This window comes from Anoplopoma fimbria, chromosome 19 (genome assembly GCF_027596085.1).
Source record: "Anoplopoma fimbria isolate UVic2021 breed Golden Eagle Sablefish chromosome 19, Afim_UVic_2022, whole genome shotgun sequence".
Lineage (NCBI taxonomy): Eukaryota > Metazoa > Chordata > Actinopteri > Perciformes > Anoplopomatidae > Anoplopoma > Anoplopoma fimbria.
This window is the reverse complement of record NC_072467.1, coordinates 18,364,800-18,385,953: the sequence shown is the minus strand read 5'-3', so window position 1 is coordinate 18,385,953 and position 21,154 is coordinate 18,364,800. Positions and strand designations below refer to the sequence as shown.

General features: G+C 39.3%; 2 protein-coding genes across 2 annotated transcripts; both read left to right on the top strand.

The window, feature by feature from the left end:
* The first annotated feature begins 7 nt into the window (after window positions 1–7).
* Window positions 8–8,752, top strand: LOC129107702 (long-chain fatty acid transport protein 2-like). Its single transcript, XM_054619201.1, has 10 exons — window positions 8–598; window positions 1,875–2,075; window positions 2,166–2,321; window positions 2,909–3,033; window positions 3,135–3,329; window positions 3,417–3,507; window positions 3,877–4,075; window positions 4,190–4,287; window positions 6,806–6,936; window positions 7,037–8,752. Exons 1-10 carry the CDS (start codon window positions 139–141, stop codon window positions 7,211–7,213), a joined length of 1,833 nt encoding a protein of 610 aa, XP_054475176.1. The 5' UTR covers window positions 8–138; the 3' UTR covers window positions 7,214–8,752.
* A 1,143-nt stretch (window positions 8,753–9,895) lies between these two features.
* Window positions 9,896–19,261, top strand: zgc:101540 (hsFATP2a_ACSVL_like domain-containing protein). Its single transcript, XM_054620082.1, has 10 exons — window positions 9,896–10,478; window positions 12,237–12,446; window positions 14,224–14,382; window positions 14,538–14,662; window positions 14,768–14,962; window positions 15,819–15,909; window positions 16,188–16,386; window positions 16,605–16,702; window positions 16,824–16,954; window positions 17,859–19,261. The coding sequence occupies exons 1-10, from the start codon at window positions 10,001–10,003 to the stop codon at window positions 18,033–18,035; spliced, it is 1,863 nt and encodes a 620-aa protein (XP_054476057.1). The 5' UTR covers window positions 9,896–10,000; the 3' UTR covers window positions 18,036–19,261.
* Window positions 19,262–21,154: the final 1,893 nt, after the last annotated feature.

The window sequence follows — 21,154 nt, the reverse complement described above, 5'->3', positions numbered from 1 at the left end:
TCTATTCCGTTTTAGTTAGTTTATAACCAGTGCAGTAAACCTTTGATATGATAGGTGTGCTCCGCCTTTATATTTCTGCAGCGACCAAGTTTCTCCAGTAGTGTAAAACTCGTGATTGAAGTACATCCACAGATAAACATGACTATCTGGGTACTATTTGCAATTGGGATTTTACTCGCCTTTTTATTCCGCCATCCCTACTTCTTCCAGGATGCCTGGTACACGTTGGCTGCATTAAAAACAAGAAACCGTGTCTTCAAGTACATGCAGACTAACTACTCCCTCCTGGACCGGTTTGAGGACCTGGTGAGAGCGCAGCCACACAAGCCCTTCGTCCTCTTTAAAGAGCAGACCTTTACCTACCAGGACGCGGAGGAGCTCAGTAACAAAGCTGCCCGGGTCCTGCTGCAGAGCGGACGCGTTAAAGCAGGAGACACGGTGGCCCTGTTCCTCAGAAACGAGCCGGTGTTCCTGTGGCTGTGGCTCGGCCTGAGTAAGATCGGATGTTCTGCTGCTTTTCTCAACTACAACATCAGATCCAAGTCCCTGCTGCACTGCTTCAACTGCAGCGGAGCCAAGGCCCTGGTAGCAGCTGAGGGTAAGGTCTGCATGCACGTCTGCTCTCACTGGAGGTGGAGGAAGTATTCATAACAATCGTAAATACTCAAGTACTTTATGATCTTAAATTGCGAATGTTATAAAGTACAAAAGTCCAATCAAGTGTCAAAAATCAAAGTATTTCTCCACTGCAGTTCAGATATACTGTATATTGTATTTTGTACCCCAACACATACAGTACCAGTCAAAAGTTTTTTCTACATTGTAGATTAATATTGAAGACATTCAAACTATGAAGGAACACATATGGAATTATGTGGTAAACAAACAAATGCTCAACAAACCAGAATATGTTTTATATTTTAGATTCTTCAAAGTAGTTGAATGAGAAGGTGTGTCCAAACTTTTGACTGGTACTGTATATATTCTGTATTAGTTACTTTTAAATGAATATGGAAGCTAAAACACATCAGTTAATTAAACTATGATGCATGAATATGGATAAACTACCTTACAAAGTAATTAAAATTATCTTTACCATGTCAAATAAATGTTGCACTCCATAAATAACAATAATCCAATATCGTATTATAAATGTAGCACTGAATGGGTAATGTGTACTTTAACTTTTGATACTTCATATCAGAAGCTTCCTTTTTTGTTACTAATCCTACTTTTGTTTTCAACACAGGAGTATTTTTATATAAAAATGATTTGTGCCTATGAGAAGGGCCATCACAATCATTTTTTCTGCGTAAGAAGAGCTTAAAACCTTTTGAGTTTTAGCGCTTCCACCAAATGATTATTTATTGTGCAGACTTCTTAGATGTTGTCATTTAGATAACTGTTTGTGGCTCAAAGAGCTAAGAGTATACATTATTTCACAAAACAAGTAAAGATTAAATAAGAAATAGCCAGAAATTTATTAATTGATTTATTATTGATCTCAGAACTCCTGCGATTTATATTATGACCCTTTGACGGGGCCTGATTGGGAATCACTAATATTGAACAGTTTATAGAGAAGTTAAAACTAACTCAACCAGCCAAAACATACACATCATCAATACATCATTATTAACAACCTATCTTTTGTACATTTCACTGATACCTGTTTACTTTCAGTAAAGTTAAAGTTGAAATGCAAGACTTGTAATGGAACATTTTTTACATTGTTGTATTGATACTTCTACTTCTACTTCTACTGATACTACCACTGCCTCTGGTGCAGGGGAGTGAAAACACAAGTTACTTAAAAATAAAACACAAAAGTCCTTCAGTGGCAGAGAAGATGTTCATTTGGTTTCATTTTCCAGAGCTACAGGATGCTGTGGAGGACATCCTGCGAGATCTGTTGGACCAGCAGGTCACAGTGTTCATCCTGGCTGACAGATGCAAAACTGCAGATATGGAGAGCTTCACAGACAAAATGAGACAGGCCTCCTCTGAGCCTCTATCCAAAGATGTAAGGTTGAATTCAAGTCCAATGCTCTACATCTACACATCAGGGACAACAGGTGAGCTACTTGAGGTGTTAAATATTCTGGACTAAATGGTCAAATAAATGGTTCCTGCGCTATATGTTCCTCTGGCTGCTCTTTCAACAGGTCTCCCTAAAGCAGCAGTGATCACTCAGGCCAAACAGTGGTCCATGTCTTGCTATCCGTACTTAGCAGGAATGAACTCTGACGATGTGCCTTATCTCAGCCTCCCTCTCTATCACTCCTCTGGCTTCTTACTATTCGGTGCAGCTATTGAGAGAGGTATGCACACTCTTGGGTATTTATTTGATAAAATGTTTGAGAAAAGTTTTATTTAGGAATAAGGCTGGTGATTGTATGTTTCTCACCAAATCCAATGAAAAGAGCAAAACCAGAAATGCATTATTCAGTCTCTCAATGATCTCCAACTTCACTACCTTGTGTTTGGCACCCTGAGCCCATTCACTTCTAAAGAGGCAGAATGTATAAAAGTAAATTATATATTTGTGAGTGAAAACTTGCACACGTCATAGATAAATGATTGTGACATGCAGCCTTGATTGCAAACTTGACCAAAAGTCAAGGCTTAAACATTGATTTACCCAGGATCAATGTTTTACTCTTACCATCAATAGTGTTGCTTCACATCCAGTTTAAAATGTGTCTGTTGAAAAGAACAGAAGAGGAATGTTAGACAAAATGGGTGAGAGGAAATGCTATAAGGCTTTAGCAACAAAGATAATATTAGTTTCTAGATCAATTTGTAGTTGGTTTTTGTCTTTTCATGTATTTTTGACAAGAAAAATATCAAATAACACCAATCTTACACTTAATGATTGTTATTTTTTTCATCTTGTTGCTGTTTTTAGGTACCACAATTGCTTTGAGTAGTAAATTTTCCACATCTCAGTTCTGGGAAGACTGCAGAAAATATAACGTCACTGTCATACAGTACATAGGAGAAACTATGCATTATCTCTGCAACACACCAAAGGTACTGTGTGTCCCAGCACTAACATTTATGGTACGTTAACATTAAAGGTCACCAGAATAAATAAAACATACAAATAAAGCTGTTGGTTTCATCCCCGACAGAAACTCAACGATCAAACGCACAAAGTGAGGCTTGCAATAGGCAGCGGGATCAGAGCCAATGTGTGGAGGGAATTCATCAGCAGGTTTGGAAACATTAAAATCATGGAGTTTTATGGAGCAACTGAAGGGAATTTTGCTTTGATGAATTACAGCGGCAAGATCGGAGCTGTTGGCCGAGACACCTTCCTCAGAAAGGTAAAATCTTATTCCAAAGTATGGAGTTAAATCTGTCTGTCAGTAAGCATTGTTTATAGTTTGTATTCCTTTTTCTTAATCTTGCAGTGGTTTTTTCCGTATGCTGTTATCAAATTTGACGTAGATGAAGGAATGCCAGTGAGGGATTCTTCTGGTTTGTGCATAGAGGCTGCCAAAGGTGCGTTGGTAACAGGGTGTTAGCTTTATCCCCCCCCCCCCCCCCCCCCCCAGGTAATATGGAGACCAAAAGGTCCATATTATATTTCCTTTTATTTGACACTTGTAGGCAAATATGTAAACTCTTGTAGAATAAATATAGGAAAAAATGTAACGTCTTAACAAATTTATCCCTGCTAGAGAACTAAATCTTGTGTATATTGAAACTCTGGGACATACAACTCCTTTTTATTAATAAAGAACATTACAACATAATTAATAAAGCTGTCAAGAGCCTACAGCCAATTTTGGCAGCTCTACTTGAGCTAAATATTTAGCTGAGTATTGGACTAAATTAAACTTTGACCCGTCCTGTACAAACTTTCCACAGGAGAACCTGGACTTCTGGTATCTAAAATATCCAATAGGGCTCCGTTCCTTGGTTACTTGAGAGACCTGCAGCAAACTGAGAAGAAGAGGCTGCACGACGTCCTAAAGAAAGGAGACTTGTACTTCAACACTGGTGACCTGCTGAGCATTGATGAAGATCATTTCTTCCACTTCCAGGATCGAGTTGGAGACACTTTCAGGTGAGTTCGTCTTTCAGTGTCAGGTATTTAAGCTGCACTGTAATTAAGGTGTCTGAGTGCATGCAGCCTTTATGTTTTTTTTAAATATTTTTTTTAAATATCTTTTGTTAATAGATGGAAAGGAGAGAACGTGGCTACAAATGAGGTGGCTGACATCATCACGCTGTCTGACTGCATTAAAGAAGCCAACGTGTATGGAGTCAAAGTGCCAGGTAATATTCTCTGTACATCTTCTCTATGTTCTTTCTTGTCACAAAGTGTGTGAGCAGAAATAGTTGAATCAACTAGGTCTGCAACTGACTAACTGTTGTTTTCATTATTGATTAATCTGCAAGTAATTTTCTAAATCAATCCTTTGGTCTATAAGATGTTAGAGTATAGTGAAAAATGCTTTTCATAATGCCCTAAAGTCCAATGTACTTTTGTCCAACAATCAAAGATATTCCCTTTACAATAACATAAAACATAGACAGGCAGCATGTTGTTTAAGCTCTTCAGTAAACATGATCTTATATTAAAAACCTCAGCCAGCTTTAATTATTATCATATAATAATATCAATCTTTGTAATAAATAAATCAGATTTAATCTTTATGTAAACAGTGTGAAGCATTTAAGGGGAGCTACTGGCAGAAATGGAATAAGCCGTTTATCTCTACGTATGGAGTACGTCGTCTTCTACAGTAGCTCAGTAAAAGCCAAAGTAAACACAGGCTCTAGATAAGAGCCTTTTAGTTTTCACGTTGACCACCATAGTTCTCCTACACGCTTGCCACACGGGAGAAGTTTCTAATGGTTTTAATCTACAACCTCACCACCAGATTCCGCCATATCTCACACACAGCCCCTTTATTCCACTCACACTTTATTTGTCTCATTTCCTCAAATGGAATTTTTGGCAGAAGCTTAATTTGAAATAATTTTCTCTCTGAGGCTCAGAGAAAGTAAAGTCCAAACTGAACACCATGTTGATTGTTTTATTCACAATGATGTTATGTCAACTGTTAATGTGTTCTTTTATTATTTTGTAACTGAAATAAATAAGTTGATCGGCTTCCAGCAACTCTACTCCCATTTATTGTTCATTTGAGGATGCACTTCATGACTGAGTCTGTCACAACAGACCATTCAAGGCCTGTCCAATTATTGCAGCCTTCTTTTGCTGAGATTTGAAGCACACAACCCATCTTCCCATCTTCTCAGGACGCCATCATGTGAGGCAGCCCGCTCGCTCTGACTCGCCTTCATATATAATCAAATTTAATTTCCCCTTGTAGAATGAATGAGGTAAACTTTATTACTATATTTAGTAGGTATTTTGCACTCGGATAGCTTTCCAGTTAAACTAGAACCATAAAATGTGGGTCAGTTATAAACTACACTGTTTGCTCCTTTTATCAGTCTGGATCTGTTGCAGATCAAAGGGCAAAAGGTAGATAAAAGTTTGTATACATTTACCATTAACCAGACACACCGTTTGCCTGGAGTTGTTCATGTATTGGAGTAAAATAGCACTATTACAACAAACTCAGGAATCATGACACTTGCCCCAGTTTCTCAATGGTGTGTACACTTTGGCGATCATTGTCCTGGTCATAAACTTTGGCTTATATTTTTGGGCTAGACAGGGAGGGCCTGAATGTATAATTAGTTTTGGGCTCGAGACCAGACTTAAAAGGTGGGATCAGGTTCATCCTGCACTTTACATCTTCTTAACGATCCACTATTGTCTGTTGGGTCTCTCAGAGGATTCCACTTCTCAACTGTGACCCAGCAGGTTATGTATAAAGGCAATCAGAGGTGGAACAGGACAGGCAGCCAGCACAGAGGGCAAAGTTCAATGAAGTGAAATGAAAAGTGGTGGAAAAACAACAGTAACTCGTGTAGAACATGTGTTGCAATGATTTCGCCCCCTCACCAACGCGGTCAACAGTTACAGATACAGCAGCTGTGACACACAGGTCATGGATAAGGAACTTTAACCTAATTGCCAGTTTAATAAAAAAAATGCAGTGCTTCTTCTCAGTCATAACATAGACAGGATGCATATATTCCTCACTCACTGAATCCATGGCAACATTAAACTTCCTGCCCCCAAATTAGTGACAAAATCCATCAACATTCACTTTTTATGCCTCCACTCTGGCACCAGCTGTGGCCGAAGGCATTATGTTTTTAGGTTGTGTCCTCCCGTCACATTCTTGTAAACACGATACCTCAGGAACGCCCAGAGGTGACTTCTTTAAATTTGGCCTAAACTTCCACTTGGACTCAAAGATGAACTGATTCCACTTTGGTGGTGAAAGGCCAAAGTCACTGTGACCTCACAAGGCACGTTTTTGGCCATAACTCGAGAATTCATCTGCTATTTATGATAATTTGACACAAATTTCTAATAGGTAAAAATGATGAAGGTGATGACATTTTTGACAGACATGGATGTAAACTGCAACTTCACTGGTTGGCGAGGCAGAAGTTCAGTGTAGTTGATGTTCAGAGCAGCTTTGAGACTTTTAGTCTTGGTTCTGTGTGCACTACATGTTATTTAACTAGTTTGTTTCAACGTGCTCCAGACTTTAGTGTCTGTGTCAAGCTCCAAAATCAATGGATCCTACATTTCCCAGAATGCATTAACGATCCCTTCCACTTCCTGCCCACGAGCTGAAATAACCTCTGCACCAGATGTTTATTGAATCAGTGATGTGTTGCATCTTTTGACTTAACTGTCCAGGTCAGGAGGGGAGAGCTGGAATGGCTGCCGTTATTTTAAGTGAAGGACGGAGATTTGACTCTGCAGGTGTTTTTAAACACGTTGAAAACTTCCTGCCTTCCTACGCAAGGCCACGCTTTATGAGGATTCAGGTATTCTTTTTATTATTTTATTTAATACTTTTTACAAAGCATCCTGTAAAAAGCCTCTCATATTTCCTCCCCTTAACAATTCATTTTATTGTGATTACAGAGCTCCATGGTCGTCACAGGCACCTTCAAGCATTTGAAGGGGAAGCTGGTGGAGGAGGGTTTCAACCCAAATCTAATAACTGACCCGCTTTACTTCCTGGATGAAAAAGACAAGAATTATGTCCCCCTTACGGTGGACATATTCAACTCAATAACATCAGGAAAGGTCAAAATTTAAAGTGGATCACGTTGCCTCTCTGTTAAAGGAAAAATCCACCTGCCTGCTCGGTAACACATCAGCCACCTGTGATGTTCAGAGCAGTTGGGGTTGTTTTGTCTTGAAGTTTTGTGATTTAATTATCTCTAATTATTTTTACTCATCCTTCTGCAGTCATTTCATGCATTTCCCTAAATTACTTTAGTTCTCGTCCAATTAACATGTTTAGGCGTGTTGCACTGAGATGTGGTTTCAGTCAGAGGATTAAAGCTAGTTTTTCCAGTTCAGAAAACAGAGGGATTAGCTCCTTATTCAAACGGTGACATGCATTGCTTTACTGAAACTATTGAGCTAGAATCTCTGTTACTTAACAACCACTTTGTTCTTGTTGTTCTTCTTGTTTTGTTCCTTCCTCTTTTTAGGGCGGAGTGCTCAGAGTAAATAATCTTCTATGAATTTAACTCTTTATTTGTGCTCATAGTTTCAAACAAAACTTGATTTTTCCAATCACAAGCAAAAATGCATCATGTTTATATTTAAACAGAAGGAAAAGTAATGCAGTAGCTTGTTGTTTAGGTCCTCCAGTGTCACTTATAGTTGAATACATTGTCAGAGCTCTTCCACTGTGCGTGCCGACACACTAACGTGACTCCTCTAATTGTTAACAGTATAAGTAACACCTGTTTTTCTTCTTAAGTTATGCAAGTTACATTTTAAGAAGACTTAAGTATTTTGCTTAAAATAATCACACATGACTGGTTTGTCAGGACTTTGACAGTAATGTGTTTTATTAATTTAATTGTATGTATTTTGAATAAATCATCTGGGTTTTTTTAAGCACAGCAAAGTGTTTCTGATCAATATGACCTACAAGCTCCCGGGACAGAATCTCTCCTTTCACCCTCTGGTTGGGTGCAGGGTGACCCAGGCTTGAGCTGACCTGGGATCAGCAGCATGGATGACACCTCCACAGGTAATGACACACATGGGGAATGAGGCTGGGCAGTTCAGGCTTAAGGAGAAACAGGTCACTGCTGTTAGCAAGATCATCAACAAGACTGTAAATCTCACTCAAATATTATTGTTGACAATGTGCAACCTAATGGTAGATGAACCATCCACTGTTATCATGTTTTTTAAACTTTACACTAAAGGTTCTCTATAGGATATTCAGAGCATTATTATAGCATCAAACAACTTTGTACTGTTCATAATGTCCAAGTTGAAGTAAATACTGAAGGTCTTTAAACTGCTTAAGTTAAATGTCTGGATGTATTAGGACTACGCCAGTCTTGCTACTGTTCATTTTCTGAAAGCTTTTATTTATTTTTGTTTATGTTCAAAAGGGTATAAGTGGTATTAACATAATTCACTTTAAAAAAAATTGGGAACTTTTGGAAAAATGTCTCCGCTGAACTCCCCTGTACTCTCCAGCTAGTTGAGTTTTAAATTAATCGAGACAAGTCTCAAATCCTTGAGGGCAAGTGATCAATAAATTGTCAAGTCTTTCAGATCTTTGAATGCCGGCCATTGAGGTGGCATTTTGATTTTAAATCTATGTTATTGGTGTTTTATTATAGCTAAGACCAAAGAAGCTGTCCTAATTAAAAGTTTGGTGTGTGTCTGGCAAAGCCCATCTGTTGCTGTCGGTTCTATTCCAGGAATTTGTCAGGCCCAAGCTTGAGACTGTTATGTTCTCTTTGAATTCTCGAGCCATGTTAAATCTTAACATGTCAAGTCTCAGAGCAGTCTAAACCAAATTAAGCCTGAAGTTATTTTTCTGGTGTAAGTGTGTCTCTCTGTGTCCATTTACCAACAGTTTGGGATTTACCACTTATATAGCTTTACATTCAATATTTCTGGAATAAGCAATTTAAAGTATTGCTGAGTGTTGGTAATTGGCATTTTCTGCAATATTCTGTCATTGTTTTTAGACAATTGCAATTGATTTATTTTTTTGGGGAAAAACATTAGTTAATCATTAGTTGCATTAGAGAGCTTCAAGAGGAAGTTAAAAACCTCACCACTTGATATTTCTGTTTCTGATACTTTTGTTTGTTTGTGTGTGTGTGTGTGTGTGTGTGTGTGTGTGTGTGTGTGTGTGTGTGTGTGTGTGTGTGTGTGTGTGTGTGTGTGTGCGTGTGTGTGCGTGCGTGCGCGTGTGTGCGTGCGCGTGTGCGTGTGCGTGGTATTGGTAACTATGCCCCTTCTCATAAATCAGCAGACAAACACAGCTCAGTTTAAGGAGAGCAGGCCTACCGCTTGCTCAGATTGCGTATTTATGAGTCGGGTTGCCATTTGCGGAGCTCTGTAGTGATTTATGACTTAGTTTTTTTTAATACAATCTATATCAGTATACTGTAAAGTTCAGTCTTACTTTCTGCTGCTGTCACTTTACATCCTGCAAAAAAGTTTAGTAACAGCAAATAAACTACAGTTAACAGTTTTAACACAGAGGTGTTTAAAGTGTTGCCTAAATCACTTCTATGAAATGCAAATATTCAATCACTTTGATCACTGTTTAAGAGAATCAGGTTGTAATGCAACATGATGCTACCGATGGATTGAAGATGTATAGTAAATGTATAGTAAATATGGGTTGAAATGAGTGTGAAATCCGTTCAGAGTGGATTAGGAAAACAACCGGTCTGGCAACCAGAAAGCATTCCGGAATGAAGGAGGGGTCAGCGGGCTGGAGCGCAGCGCCGCCCCGGGATGAGTGGGTGAACTTTGTCACAAATATCAGAGAGCTGCTTAAGACTGTGCTCCTCGGGAACAGATGCCCACTGCACCGCGGGCTCTGCAACAATGTACATCTGGTTCACCGCGCTGGCCGGCCTGGCTCTGCTGTCCTGGTCGTTCCTCCGGACACATTTCCCTCACTTAGGCGAGGATTGCGCGTACGTCCTGCGGACCCTGAAACTCGGCTTTAGGCTCTTGACATACAAGAAATGCAAACCTTTCTACAGCGTCTTGGACTGCTTCTTGGACGCAGCGAAGAGGCATCCCAGTAAGATCTTGCTGCACTTTGAAGGACGGGAGTACACTTATGGAGAAGTGGATAAACAGAGCAACAAGGTGGCCCGGGCTCTGCAGGCTGAAGCCCGGCTGAAGGAGGGGGATGCGGTCGCCTTGTTTTTGGCCAACGAGCCAAGTTTTGTGTGGACCTGGCTCGGTTTGGCCAAGCTGGGTTGTCCGGCTGCTCTGCTCAACTTTAACATCAGATCCAAGTCTCTGCTGCACTGTTTCTCCTGCTGCGGGGCCAAAGTGATCATCGCCTCTCAAGGTGAGACACAGAGCCGTCTTAATGCGTGAGTCAGGTGCAGAAGAAGATCTTTACACATGCAAAGTATAACTATGAAGTACTGGTTTCCATCATGTGCAACTTTCAGTGGTGCCTTTACTCAATACTGTTTTGTTTTTTAGAGGTCCATGTACTTTACTTGAGTATTTCTACATTTTAAAGGGAAATATTGCACTTTTTACTCAATAAGATTTATTTGGCAGCAGCTTAAATACAAATACAATTAAGAACATAAACATGTGATAAACTTCTAAAATGAAACGCAAAGATTGAACCAGTGGCTCCCAAACAGTTTGTCTTTTGACCTCTAACAAAGACGCATTGTCTAGTTGGAGCCACTTCAGTCACACTTCAGATGTCTGTAAATTGTCATCACCCAAAGAGACACTTCATCTCTAAACTTCTCAAATGGTTTCATTTGAGTAAATGTCTTAGTCTTGGTACATTTTGTTGATAATTCATCTGTACTTTTACTTAAATAGCATTTTCAAAAAAAGGAGTTAGTCCTGTTCATTGTTTTATTTGTACCTTTTTTATTAGAATAAAGGATCTCAGTACTTCTTCCACTAGGAACTGTTTTCCATAAACACGAAATTCCAGATGGAATTTTCTTATCTCAACACAATCCTCTGAAATCTGTATTTGCCTTGCAGGTAATGATTGTCGAGGCATGCAGTTTACACACAAGGCATCTGATAAGCTAAGAACATGATCTGTCACTATCAGGGTTTCAGTGACCTGCCAAGAGGCGATGAACTTTAGCCCAAAATACCCTGGTTCCTACCACTTTCAGTGCATCTTTTATGGTCACCTTCAAGTGACGGTCAGCCACAGAGCAAACAGCAGAAAATACACATTGTGTTTTGTTTTTCTTTATTTTGTCCTGAGACTCCCAAACCAACCAGTCCGTCAAACGTCCACGTCTACTTTAAGTTAATTATCAGATCTGAGTTTATCTTCCACCACTAGATAACAAGACAAATATACCTTTATTTAAATGTTCTTATCAAGTATCAGGCCTCATATTGCTACTAAGGGTAGGTTTGTTTTTTGTACTAATCAGCCTTCATTAACGACCTTTACCACAGAATAAAGGCTGTTTATCATTGTTTACGTCTGCAGTAGATGTGAGAGGTACAGACAAAATTAATGAGATTCAAACTGGAATACATGTTAACTGTTTGATTGAAATTATTATTTTGTGTTTTCATTACGGTATGACTATCTGGAAAGACAACAACTGATAATACTGAGCTTCTGTCTCCACATGATAAACCAAGACTTGTTTACTTTTGTTCTAGGTAACACAACCATTACAAAATCATATTATGTCAAATGTTTTGTCTCTCCTCTGTTTGAAAAACACAGCAGTGTAACTTTAAAGTAGTGAGCATTTACTAAGAATATAGACTGGAAAATCATTTTTTGCCATGTGACGTTCGCTACCTTACAGCTTACTCAGCAAAAGTGATCAGGATGAAAAGTTTAATCTCTATTTCACCCCACATGGTTTAAGTCAGTGTGCTGTACATTCATTTGAGGCACTCTGAAAACTTGTTTCTCCCCTCTCCCATTTTGGTGCTAGAGTTTCCCCCCCAGAGAAATGCACACATTTAGTTTCCTGCAGCATGTGCTTGTGTCCCAGTGGGCTGTGAGGTAACATGAGGCCTACATGTGCTGCATTGCGCAACACAGCCCACAGACTTATTGTGTGGAACTTGAATGCCTCTCTGTTTGCAGAGCTGCAGGATGCTGTGGAGGAGGTTCTACCGACGCTGAGAGAGCAAGGTATCAGTGTGTTCCTCCTGTCAGAGACCTGCAACATCCAGGGCATCAATTCTTTGTCTGACAAGATCTCCCAGGCCTCAGATCAGCCAATGTCCCAGGACCTAAGAGCCAACATCAACATCAGGAGCACCGCTTTGTACATCTATACTTCGGGCACCACAGGTACACCAGGAAATCCTAGCTAAAACTATTGCAGTTTAATACAAAAGTCCTTGCAACTGTTTTTGAGAGGCGTTGATTCTACTTCATGGTATTTATGGAGGCTGCAGTTTGTGGTGCAGTTACATTGTATTTCATTCTAATGACAGGTGTGTGTTATATTTTATCCATTGCATTCAAACCAATCGGCATATGCGTTTGATTCTTCTCAGGTGGTCGGCAGTGAACTGTCGCAAACTAGTCAATGGGAGGCTGAAACTCTTTTTAAGAGGCTCATAGTTCTGTGAAGTGTTCATACATGTGAGCTAGTAAAATTTTAACTAGCATGACTACTGTTTGACAGTTTTTACTGGCTAATACTAGGATGTTCAGAAAAAGTCTTGCACATCCAGCATTTCTTAGACATGTGTTGAAGAGGAGCTTGAACTTTTCACACACTGTTCTTAAAGTAAAGGCCAGACTCTAACTCTGTCTGTATCGACCAAAACGTTTGATGAACTGATACTGTAATAATTCAACTAAAGTTAAAGTGACATTTCCTAAAAAACTATAAACTTGACATGTGGCTCTAAAATTTTTATATTTAGCCGCTTTACAAAAAACAGTGGCTGCAAGTAGCATGGAAGAAAACAAAAACTAATTTGACCTCATGTGAGGTCAGCAGGGTCGTGTGTGACAACTGAGTAGTAAAGTAGCATAAAAACAAGCTGTAAACAGGCTCTGACTGATTGTCAAACCGTGGCCATCCAGTCTACATGTGTTTTGAGATGAAGGTCAATATCTTTTAAGTATAAGGCCGTGGTTCTCTGATGGAAAACGGTGGATTGCACCCTTCCGGACTTGTTCATGAGTGAGCGTAAAAGGGAGCAGGAGATGGGCACGGACAGGTGGTGTTATTGCGCCGTCAGCAGAGATGTGGGTGTTGTACCGGACCGTTGAGGTGAAGAGGGAGCTCAGCCGAAAAGGAAAAGCTCTCACCAGTCCATCTATGTTCAGACCCTCACATATGGTCATGAACTTTGGGTAGAGACTGATAGAATGAGATTGTGGATACAAGCGGCTATAATGAGCTTCCTTCGCAGCTGAGGTGGCTTGGTGTCTGATCAGGACCCAACTTGTCCAACTTGTAAGAGGCCTGCTGTAGACCAAGGAAACGCTGAAGAGATAATATATATCGTCTGGCCTGGGAACGCCTTGGGTTCCCTCAAAAAGAGCTGGGAAACATGAGTGACGTCTGGAATACCTTGTTAAGCCTGCTGCCCCTTCTACCCGATAAGCTGTAGATAATGGATGGATAGATGAAAGTTTTAGCTAACAGTTACTCATTTACAAATCCAACAGCACAACATCTTTTTACCCAATTTCTGGCCCCCCTACTACTAAATGCTAGCTTTGTCTGTCTGGCGTTTGGTGCAGAGCAGGAAGTGTACGGTGGGTTTATCAGATCTGATGACAGTAAAGCTGCAGGCCGTAAAACCAAAACAAGGAGCTGATTGACCCTAGAACTTCCAGAGTCCAGTGATAAGTCTCCGTATAATGTCCTTCAAGTGACTCCTTTCATATCACACAGTCATTTGATCAATTGTTTGCTTAAAAATGTTGATTTGAGCAGCTTAAAAGAAAATCATCCTGTTAAAACAAAATCATCCTGTTAAAACAAAACAAGTCTCTGTATTGACTGCAGAGAAGTGGCTCATACTGCAGGAGTGAGACGTTTCCTTTCAGACTGCACATACCTAATACTAACTGTGTGATGATTTATTGTCTTTGACCTTGGAAGGCTTGCCTAAAGCAGCCGTTGTCACCCATGAGAGGGTTTGGGCCGCCTCCTTCATCCAGGCGGCATGTGGAGTCACATCAGATGACATCTTCTACATCAATCTGCCTCTCTATCACAGTGCAGGCTTCCTCATCGGGCTGATCGGAGGCATGGAGAGAGGTAATATACAAATATACAAATATATATATATATATATATATATATATATATCCTCTCATCTGCAAAAGTATTCACACACCTGGTTTGGGCTCTTAAGAAGATGCTGTGTACAATTACAGTAAGATAAAAGCTGCGTTAAATGGTTTTAATTGCAGGTTTAACCATTGTTCTGAGGAGAAAGTTCTCCGCCTCTCAGTTCTGGGTCGACTGCAGGAAGTACAATGTGACAGTGATGCAGTACATCGGCGAAACAATGCGCTACCTCTGCAACACCCCCAGGGTAAAAAGAAATCTCCAGTTAAACTCATAAAGTATTGTTCTGATTGAAGATATAAAGATGAGCATGTCTCTGTTTTAACCCTGAGTCCATTTTCACCTTTTGCAGAACGACAATGAGAAGAACCACAGAGTGAGGGTCGCCATCGGCAACGGAGTCCGAACAGACGTTTGGTCTGAGTTTCTGGATCGCTTCGGGGACATTAAAGTCAGAGAGTTGTACGCTGCCACGGAGGGAAACATCGGCTTCATCAACTACACGTCCAAAATCGGTGCAGTGGGGAGAGTCAACTTTGTCCACAAGGTGAGAAGAGGAAAGTGTCGGCTTTTATTAGCCACGCCAGCAGCATGGCTTCAATCCAGACTGAAATATCTCAATAAATATCAGATGAATTGTTAAGAAATTTGGTACAGACATTCTCAGTTTACAGAGGATGAATCATAATAACATTGGTGATGCCCTGACCTTTCCTTAAGCGCCACCATGAGGTTGACATTTTTGTTTTTAAGTAAAACCTATCAAGAACTATTTGACAGATTACCATGAGAATGTTACAGACGTTAATTTTACCCTTGAGATGAACTGTATTTATGTTGGTGATTCTTTCATTTTTCATCCAGCGACACCATTGGGTCATAATTTAAATTTGCCTCAGCTATACTTTTTGTTTAGTGCTATAAAGCAAATGTAAGCATGCTATCACGCTAAACTAATATGGTGAACATGGTAAATATTATACCTGATAAACATTTAGCTCAAAGCACCACTGTGTCTTAGTACAGCCTCACAGAGCTGCTAGGATAGCTGTAGTTTGTCATAAGTCATAGTGTAGTGTATAAAAAAAACTCTTCTTAAAGTGTCATAAATAAGTCATTAAATAGTCGTTGTATAACATGTCCAAAAAGTCATAGGATAGTATTTCAAAAATACTCATAGTATAATATGTTGAAAAAGTCATAGTGTAGTATGTAAAAAAAAATAAGTCATAGTATATATGTCATAAAATACATTTACATTACATTACATTTAGCAGACGCTTTTATCCAAAGTAGACATAGTAAAGGCTCTAAATTTAGTTTCAACTGTAGCCTGTTAAATTGTTCACAAACAATCCACCATTTATCTAATTAACTTTTTTCTATAACTTTCTTCTGCCTAGTTTTTCTTCCCGTACACTTTGATAAAGTTTGACACTGAGAAGGAAGAGCCTGTCAGAAACTCTGAGGGTCTGTGCATCGAGGCAGCCACAGGTGAGTCACTATGACAGGTGGAAACACACCTTTGTTTTCTTATTTCTGTTTCTTTGACACAAGAGCAGCAGAACACATGTTGATGATCGATTAATTGTTTGTCTTTTTGTTATCAAAATGCTTCCAGCTTCTCAAATGTGACAATGTGCTTTTATTTTATTGTAAATTTGATATGATTTTGTTTTGGATGTTGGTTGGACAAAACGTGGAGCCTTAAAACATCACCTCGGGTCTAGTGGAAAACTATGAACGACATCTTTAATGCTTCTTTTTTTCAGGTGAGACGGGACTTTTGGTTGGAAGGGTTACTCGGAGGTCGCCCTTTGTTGGCTACGCTGGTAACCAGCAACAGACTGAGAAGAAGAGACTTCGTGACGTGATGAAAAAAGGCGACCTGTACTTCAACACCGGAGATTTACTTCGGTTTGATGACATGAAATTTGTGTACTTTCAGGATCGAGTTGGTGACACTTTCAGGCAAGTAGTGACACATTTGTGTTGATCCGTTTGATTTGTGGTTTTAATTATCTTTTACTTAAACCTCATAATTTCTGACTTTGCACGGCTCTCATTTACACATCATAAGCGCAGTTCTTTCCAAAAGATATCGTTTTATTTATTTGTCTAAATCTGGTGCCAGTCAGGAAGAAATTTGTTTTCTTATTTAAGTGTCTTTTACTTGTTTGTTGTTGCAGATGGAAAGGAGAAAACGTTGCCACATCGGAGGTTGCAGACATTCTCACAATGGCTAACAGCATTTCTGAGGCAAATGTCTACGGTGTTAAAGTTGAAGGTAAAACCGCTGATGATGTCAGAAATGATCATTTTAAGTAAAAAGTTAAAATCTTAAAAAAATGCTGTATTCACTGCTTTTTAATATTTTCTATATGCATTCAATTTATTTGTCTGATTAGGTCACGAGGGTCGGATCGGTATGGCAGCTCTCACTCTGAAAGAAGGAGAAGATTTTGACTGTTTGCACGCCTACAAGCAGGTCGTCAACTACCTCCCAGCGTACGCAAGACCTCGATTCATCAGGATTCAGGTAAAAAAACTATAATAATAATTTGCTTGGCGCTTTTATCTTATTTCAATCACCTGCAGCCTTTAGGCATGTGATTATAGTACAGCTGCAGAGATTCAAATGAGATTTCTGAATGCTTCTGCTGCTGTAACTGTGCTGCAGGTAGCTAGCTGCTGTGAAAATGACTCAAAGGCTGTTGGTACTATTTGTGGCACCTTTTGACATTCTTTATGTCATACTATTACTTTGTATGACAATTTGACATACCATCACAGTCCATGCCTTTTTTTAATCATACTATACTATGACTTTTTATAAATTTTTATGACATTCTATGCTATGAATTTTAATGACATTTAAATGACAAACAATGCTAGAACTTTTTATGGCATTTGACATATTATGACTTTTTTATGACATACTGTGAATTTTTATGACATTTTTATGACAAACTAGCTTGTCTATTCATATTGTTTCTGTACGGGTTTGGTGGCAAAAAGCTACTATACTATACTAAGACGTTTTTATGACATTTTTAGGACATACCATACTATGAATTTTTTTTATGACATACCAGCTTGTCTATTCGCTGTGTTTCATGGCGGGTAACTGGCGGCAAAAAATGACGAAGAAAGCCCGGATTTCAGCAATAATTTATGACATTTGACCAAGTAAAAATGACTGTTCGACTGTACAACTCAACTGTTTTACTTTACATTATGTCCACCACTTATAATAAAACATTATTATTATAAACCCTTTTTTAGAGTTTTACAAAGCCTAATAAATGCATTATAATGTCTTATGAATGTGCATATGATGCATTATAGACATGACCTTCATATTAAGTGATACCAAATCTGATCCAAAAAACATTTCCAAACTTAAATTTGAAATAAATAAGTCTAAAATGTTTGTTTTGTAGCCTTGCCTGGAGATGACGGGGACATTCAAGATGAAGAAAGTGAAGTTGGTGGAGGAGGGATTCAATCCGGCTCACATCGAAGATCCTTTATACTTTTTAGATTCTGAGAAAAAGATGTACGTTCCCCTGACCGAGGACATCTACAGAGCGATCGCCTGTCGGGAGATAAAACTCTAACACAGAAACTTTAAAGTAGCCAGTATTGAACCAGACTTTGTTTTCAAAGATGGAAAGGCTCATTATTGGACATTTTTATCAGTCAACTTATCTCAGGGACGGACTGACTTTGAAACATTGCACCATGTTTTAACCCTCCTGTTGTCTTTTATCCTTGGGGGGTCAATTTGACTGCAGCAGTTTAAACCTCCAATTCAGTTTATTTTTCAATTCAGTTTATTTTGTATAGCCCAGAATCACAAATTACAAATTTGCCTCAGAGGGCTTTACAATCTGTGCACATGCGACATCCTCTGTCCTTCCCTCACATCGGCACAGGAAAAACTCCCCTAAAAAACCCCTTTAACAGGGAGAAAAAAGGAAGAAACCTATGGGAGAACGACAGAGGAGGGATCCTTCTCCCAGGATGGACAGAATGCAATAGATGTCATGTGTACAGAATGAGCAGCATAACAGTTCTTAGATACAACACATTCAATGTATATGACATAAATGATTCATATAATAAGACTACTTATAATAACAAAAAAAAGACCTCCAGAAATGATTACAATTAAAGTTATTACCCAACTTTATGTGTCAGGTACTTTGTGATAAAACATGACTCCAGAATCTTTTTCTGGTGTTTGTGAAGCAACAGGAGGGGCAACTTCATTGGTTTCATTCTCAGAGGAGAATCAGGGTCCTTCTCAACATTATCCTCAGTTTCAGACTCATTCTCCTCTAAGTCACTTTCACTGTCAGAAAGCTGTGACTAAACATAACTGGCACAAAATGGGACGTATCAGGGGTTTCCACATTACTACAGGAATGTGTTATGGCAGGTGAGGCCCCTAAAGATTGAAACATTGTATAGTGACCTCAATATCAACTAAAACAATGTCTTATTTGAATTTATACTGGGGAACACTGATCCATACTAAATGTGTGAAGGACATCAAAAACATATGTTCATTTTATGTTTAACAGTTGTCCCCATTAGATTAGAAAAAGTAATTAAAATGAATCAATAACAATGTGTTGTAAAGCTGTCTTTTAGAGACGTTAATCATTCAGATCGACCCCAAAGATAATAGTAGGGGGTTGAAAGACTAGTTATACTACTAACACAACTACCATGCATCTCTAAATTTTTTGTAAATGTATTCCTTAATGCTGACTGTATTTGATATACAGGTATGCCACTGTTGTACTTTTAATAATAAAACTCTGGTTGTCTTTTTTTCCCCCTGGCTCCTGTTTTATGAATGGCCAAATAATTTGCATTACACTGAAAAAAATCCCTCAGGTCTGATATTACACAGCTGTACATAAGCTTTGAATATGAAAAAGTCTCACATTGGCACAGTCTCTTGTGGTTTTATCAGTGAACCTTTGTTCTAATTTGTACAGTCTTTAGTTTATCAGCGTGTGTCCACTTACGTCACATAGTGTTGTGTGGCTACAGCATGTAACGATGAGGGTGTGTTTTGGTCTTTGGGCTCTTTTGCCCCTAAATTCTCTATTAATAATCTAGGAGCCTCCATAATGTGCTTTTGTATCTACATTTATGGACAGAGCAACTCTTTGACTGGTGGGCTGATGGACAAACACGACCTTTGACATAAAGTGATACACTGACTTTGTCTTGTGATAAACATGGAAACAATTTAGAAATCAGCTGGTTTCATAGAAATGAGAAGTAAAGACATTTCTGATTTCTGGAGTTGAACTTTAGTCAACCCTACCACTGACTTTAATGTGTTTTTCGTATTGTTACTTGCTACACGTGTTTGACTTTCACAACTGGGTTGTCAGCCAGATGGTCCAGTTCACCTGTGGTGTGGAAACTTCAAACCTCCAGCTCACATGTACTCAAAATTTACTTTCCACCAAAAAGTCAAGAAAAAAAGTCATGATATGTCATAAAAAATGACTGAAAAAGTCTCAGTATATTTTGCCCCAAAAACTGAGATTTATTAAACGGAGTTCAACACAAAAACAAAAATTGGAGTGTGCAGATCAGCAAAGTCAGTGATGAAAGCGGTGCATGTATGTGTGGCATTTTTGCTGTGGAGGTGTTAAAGGTGCAAAACCAAAAGAAGGGTGGAAGTTCAGCTGTAGGAAGGGAGTGAAATAATGAGCATGTGGACCAGCTGGAAGGCCCCGGTGAGCTGAATCAAGCTGACGACCCTCACTTGTCAGCAAAGTGCCTGCTGAGGTTTGCCAGGACGGCCTTCAAGACAGTGAGAGGGTCATAACGCATAACAAGTTGTAGTATAGCACGGCTTTGAAATATCATAAAGACCTTTAGTTTACTATACCAGTACATGAAACATGCAAAGGTCAAAGTATGTAAATAAAACCCCCCAAAAAGTGACGTTTGTCCCAAATTTCAAGAAATTCCCTCAGAGTGTTCCTGAGATATCGAGCTCAAGAGAATGACAGACATTTGACGTGACCTCTGTGACCTCCAATATTTGAAGTTTTAAACTCAAGTCGAAGTAGACATTTGTGCCAAATCTAGAGAAATTCTCTCAAGGCGTTTCTCGATATATTGATTTCAAGAATATGGGACATAAATCTTAAGCTTAAAACAGCCAGTAAACTGGTTAGCAAACAACATAAGACGTTACGCCAATAAGTCTGTTAATCTTTAAATAAACACCGCCAGCGCTGGCTTTGGTAAATGGTAAATGGACTAGTCTTCCAACTACCCAAAGCGTTTTTTACACTACATGTCATTCACCCAATCACACACCGATGGCACAGCCTTTGGGAGCAGTTTGGGAGCAGTCTGGGGTTAAGTGTCTTGGCCAAGGACATATCGACATGGACTGGAGAAGCCGGGGATCGAACCAATCTTCTGATTGAGGGACGACCCGCTCTAACCTCTGAGCCACAGTCGCCCCGGCTCAATTCTCATTAGTGTAAGCAGAATTAATCCACCTGACAACTCCGTTCACTGAGTTCACATGTGGAATTAATGTGGAAGCAGCTGTGAATGTCTGATAAACTTGACTGAAGTGTTGCATACAAAATACAGTCACCAACTTCTCAAACCACAAAGGAATCCTTCGAGCGTTTGGCAGAAAAAACAGCCGGGGTGTGTCGACATATAAACCATCTGGAAGTTTGGA

What these genes read in the sequence shown, in the direction of transcription:
- LOC129107702 (XM_054619201.1), top strand. Translation starts at nt 139, where the DNA reads ATGACTATCTGGGTACTATTTGCAATTGGGATTTTACTCGCCTTTTTA. An exon ending in CGAGTTGGAGACACTTTCAG is followed by an intron (nt 4,076 to 4,189) that starts GTGAGTTCGTCT and finishes TTTTGTTAATAG; the next exon opens with ATGGAAAGGAGAGAACGTGG. An exon ending in GTATGGAGTCAAAGTGCCAG is followed by an intron (nt 4,288 to 6,805) that starts GTAATATTCTCT and finishes TTAACTGTCCAG; the next exon opens with GTCAGGAGGGGAGAGCTGGA.
- zgc:101540 (XM_054620082.1), top strand. Translation starts at nt 10,001, where the DNA reads ATGTACATCTGGTTCACCGCGCTGGCCGGCCTGGCTCTGCTGTCCTGG. An exon ending in CTACGGTGTTAAAGTTGAAG is followed by an intron (nt 16,703 to 16,823) that starts GTAAAACCGCTG and finishes TTGTCTGATTAG; the next exon opens with GTCACGAGGGTCGGATCGGT. An exon ending in CTCGATTCATCAGGATTCAG is followed by an intron (nt 16,955 to 17,858) that starts GTAAAAAAACTA and finishes TTTGTTTTGTAG; the next exon opens with CCTTGCCTGGAGATGACGGG.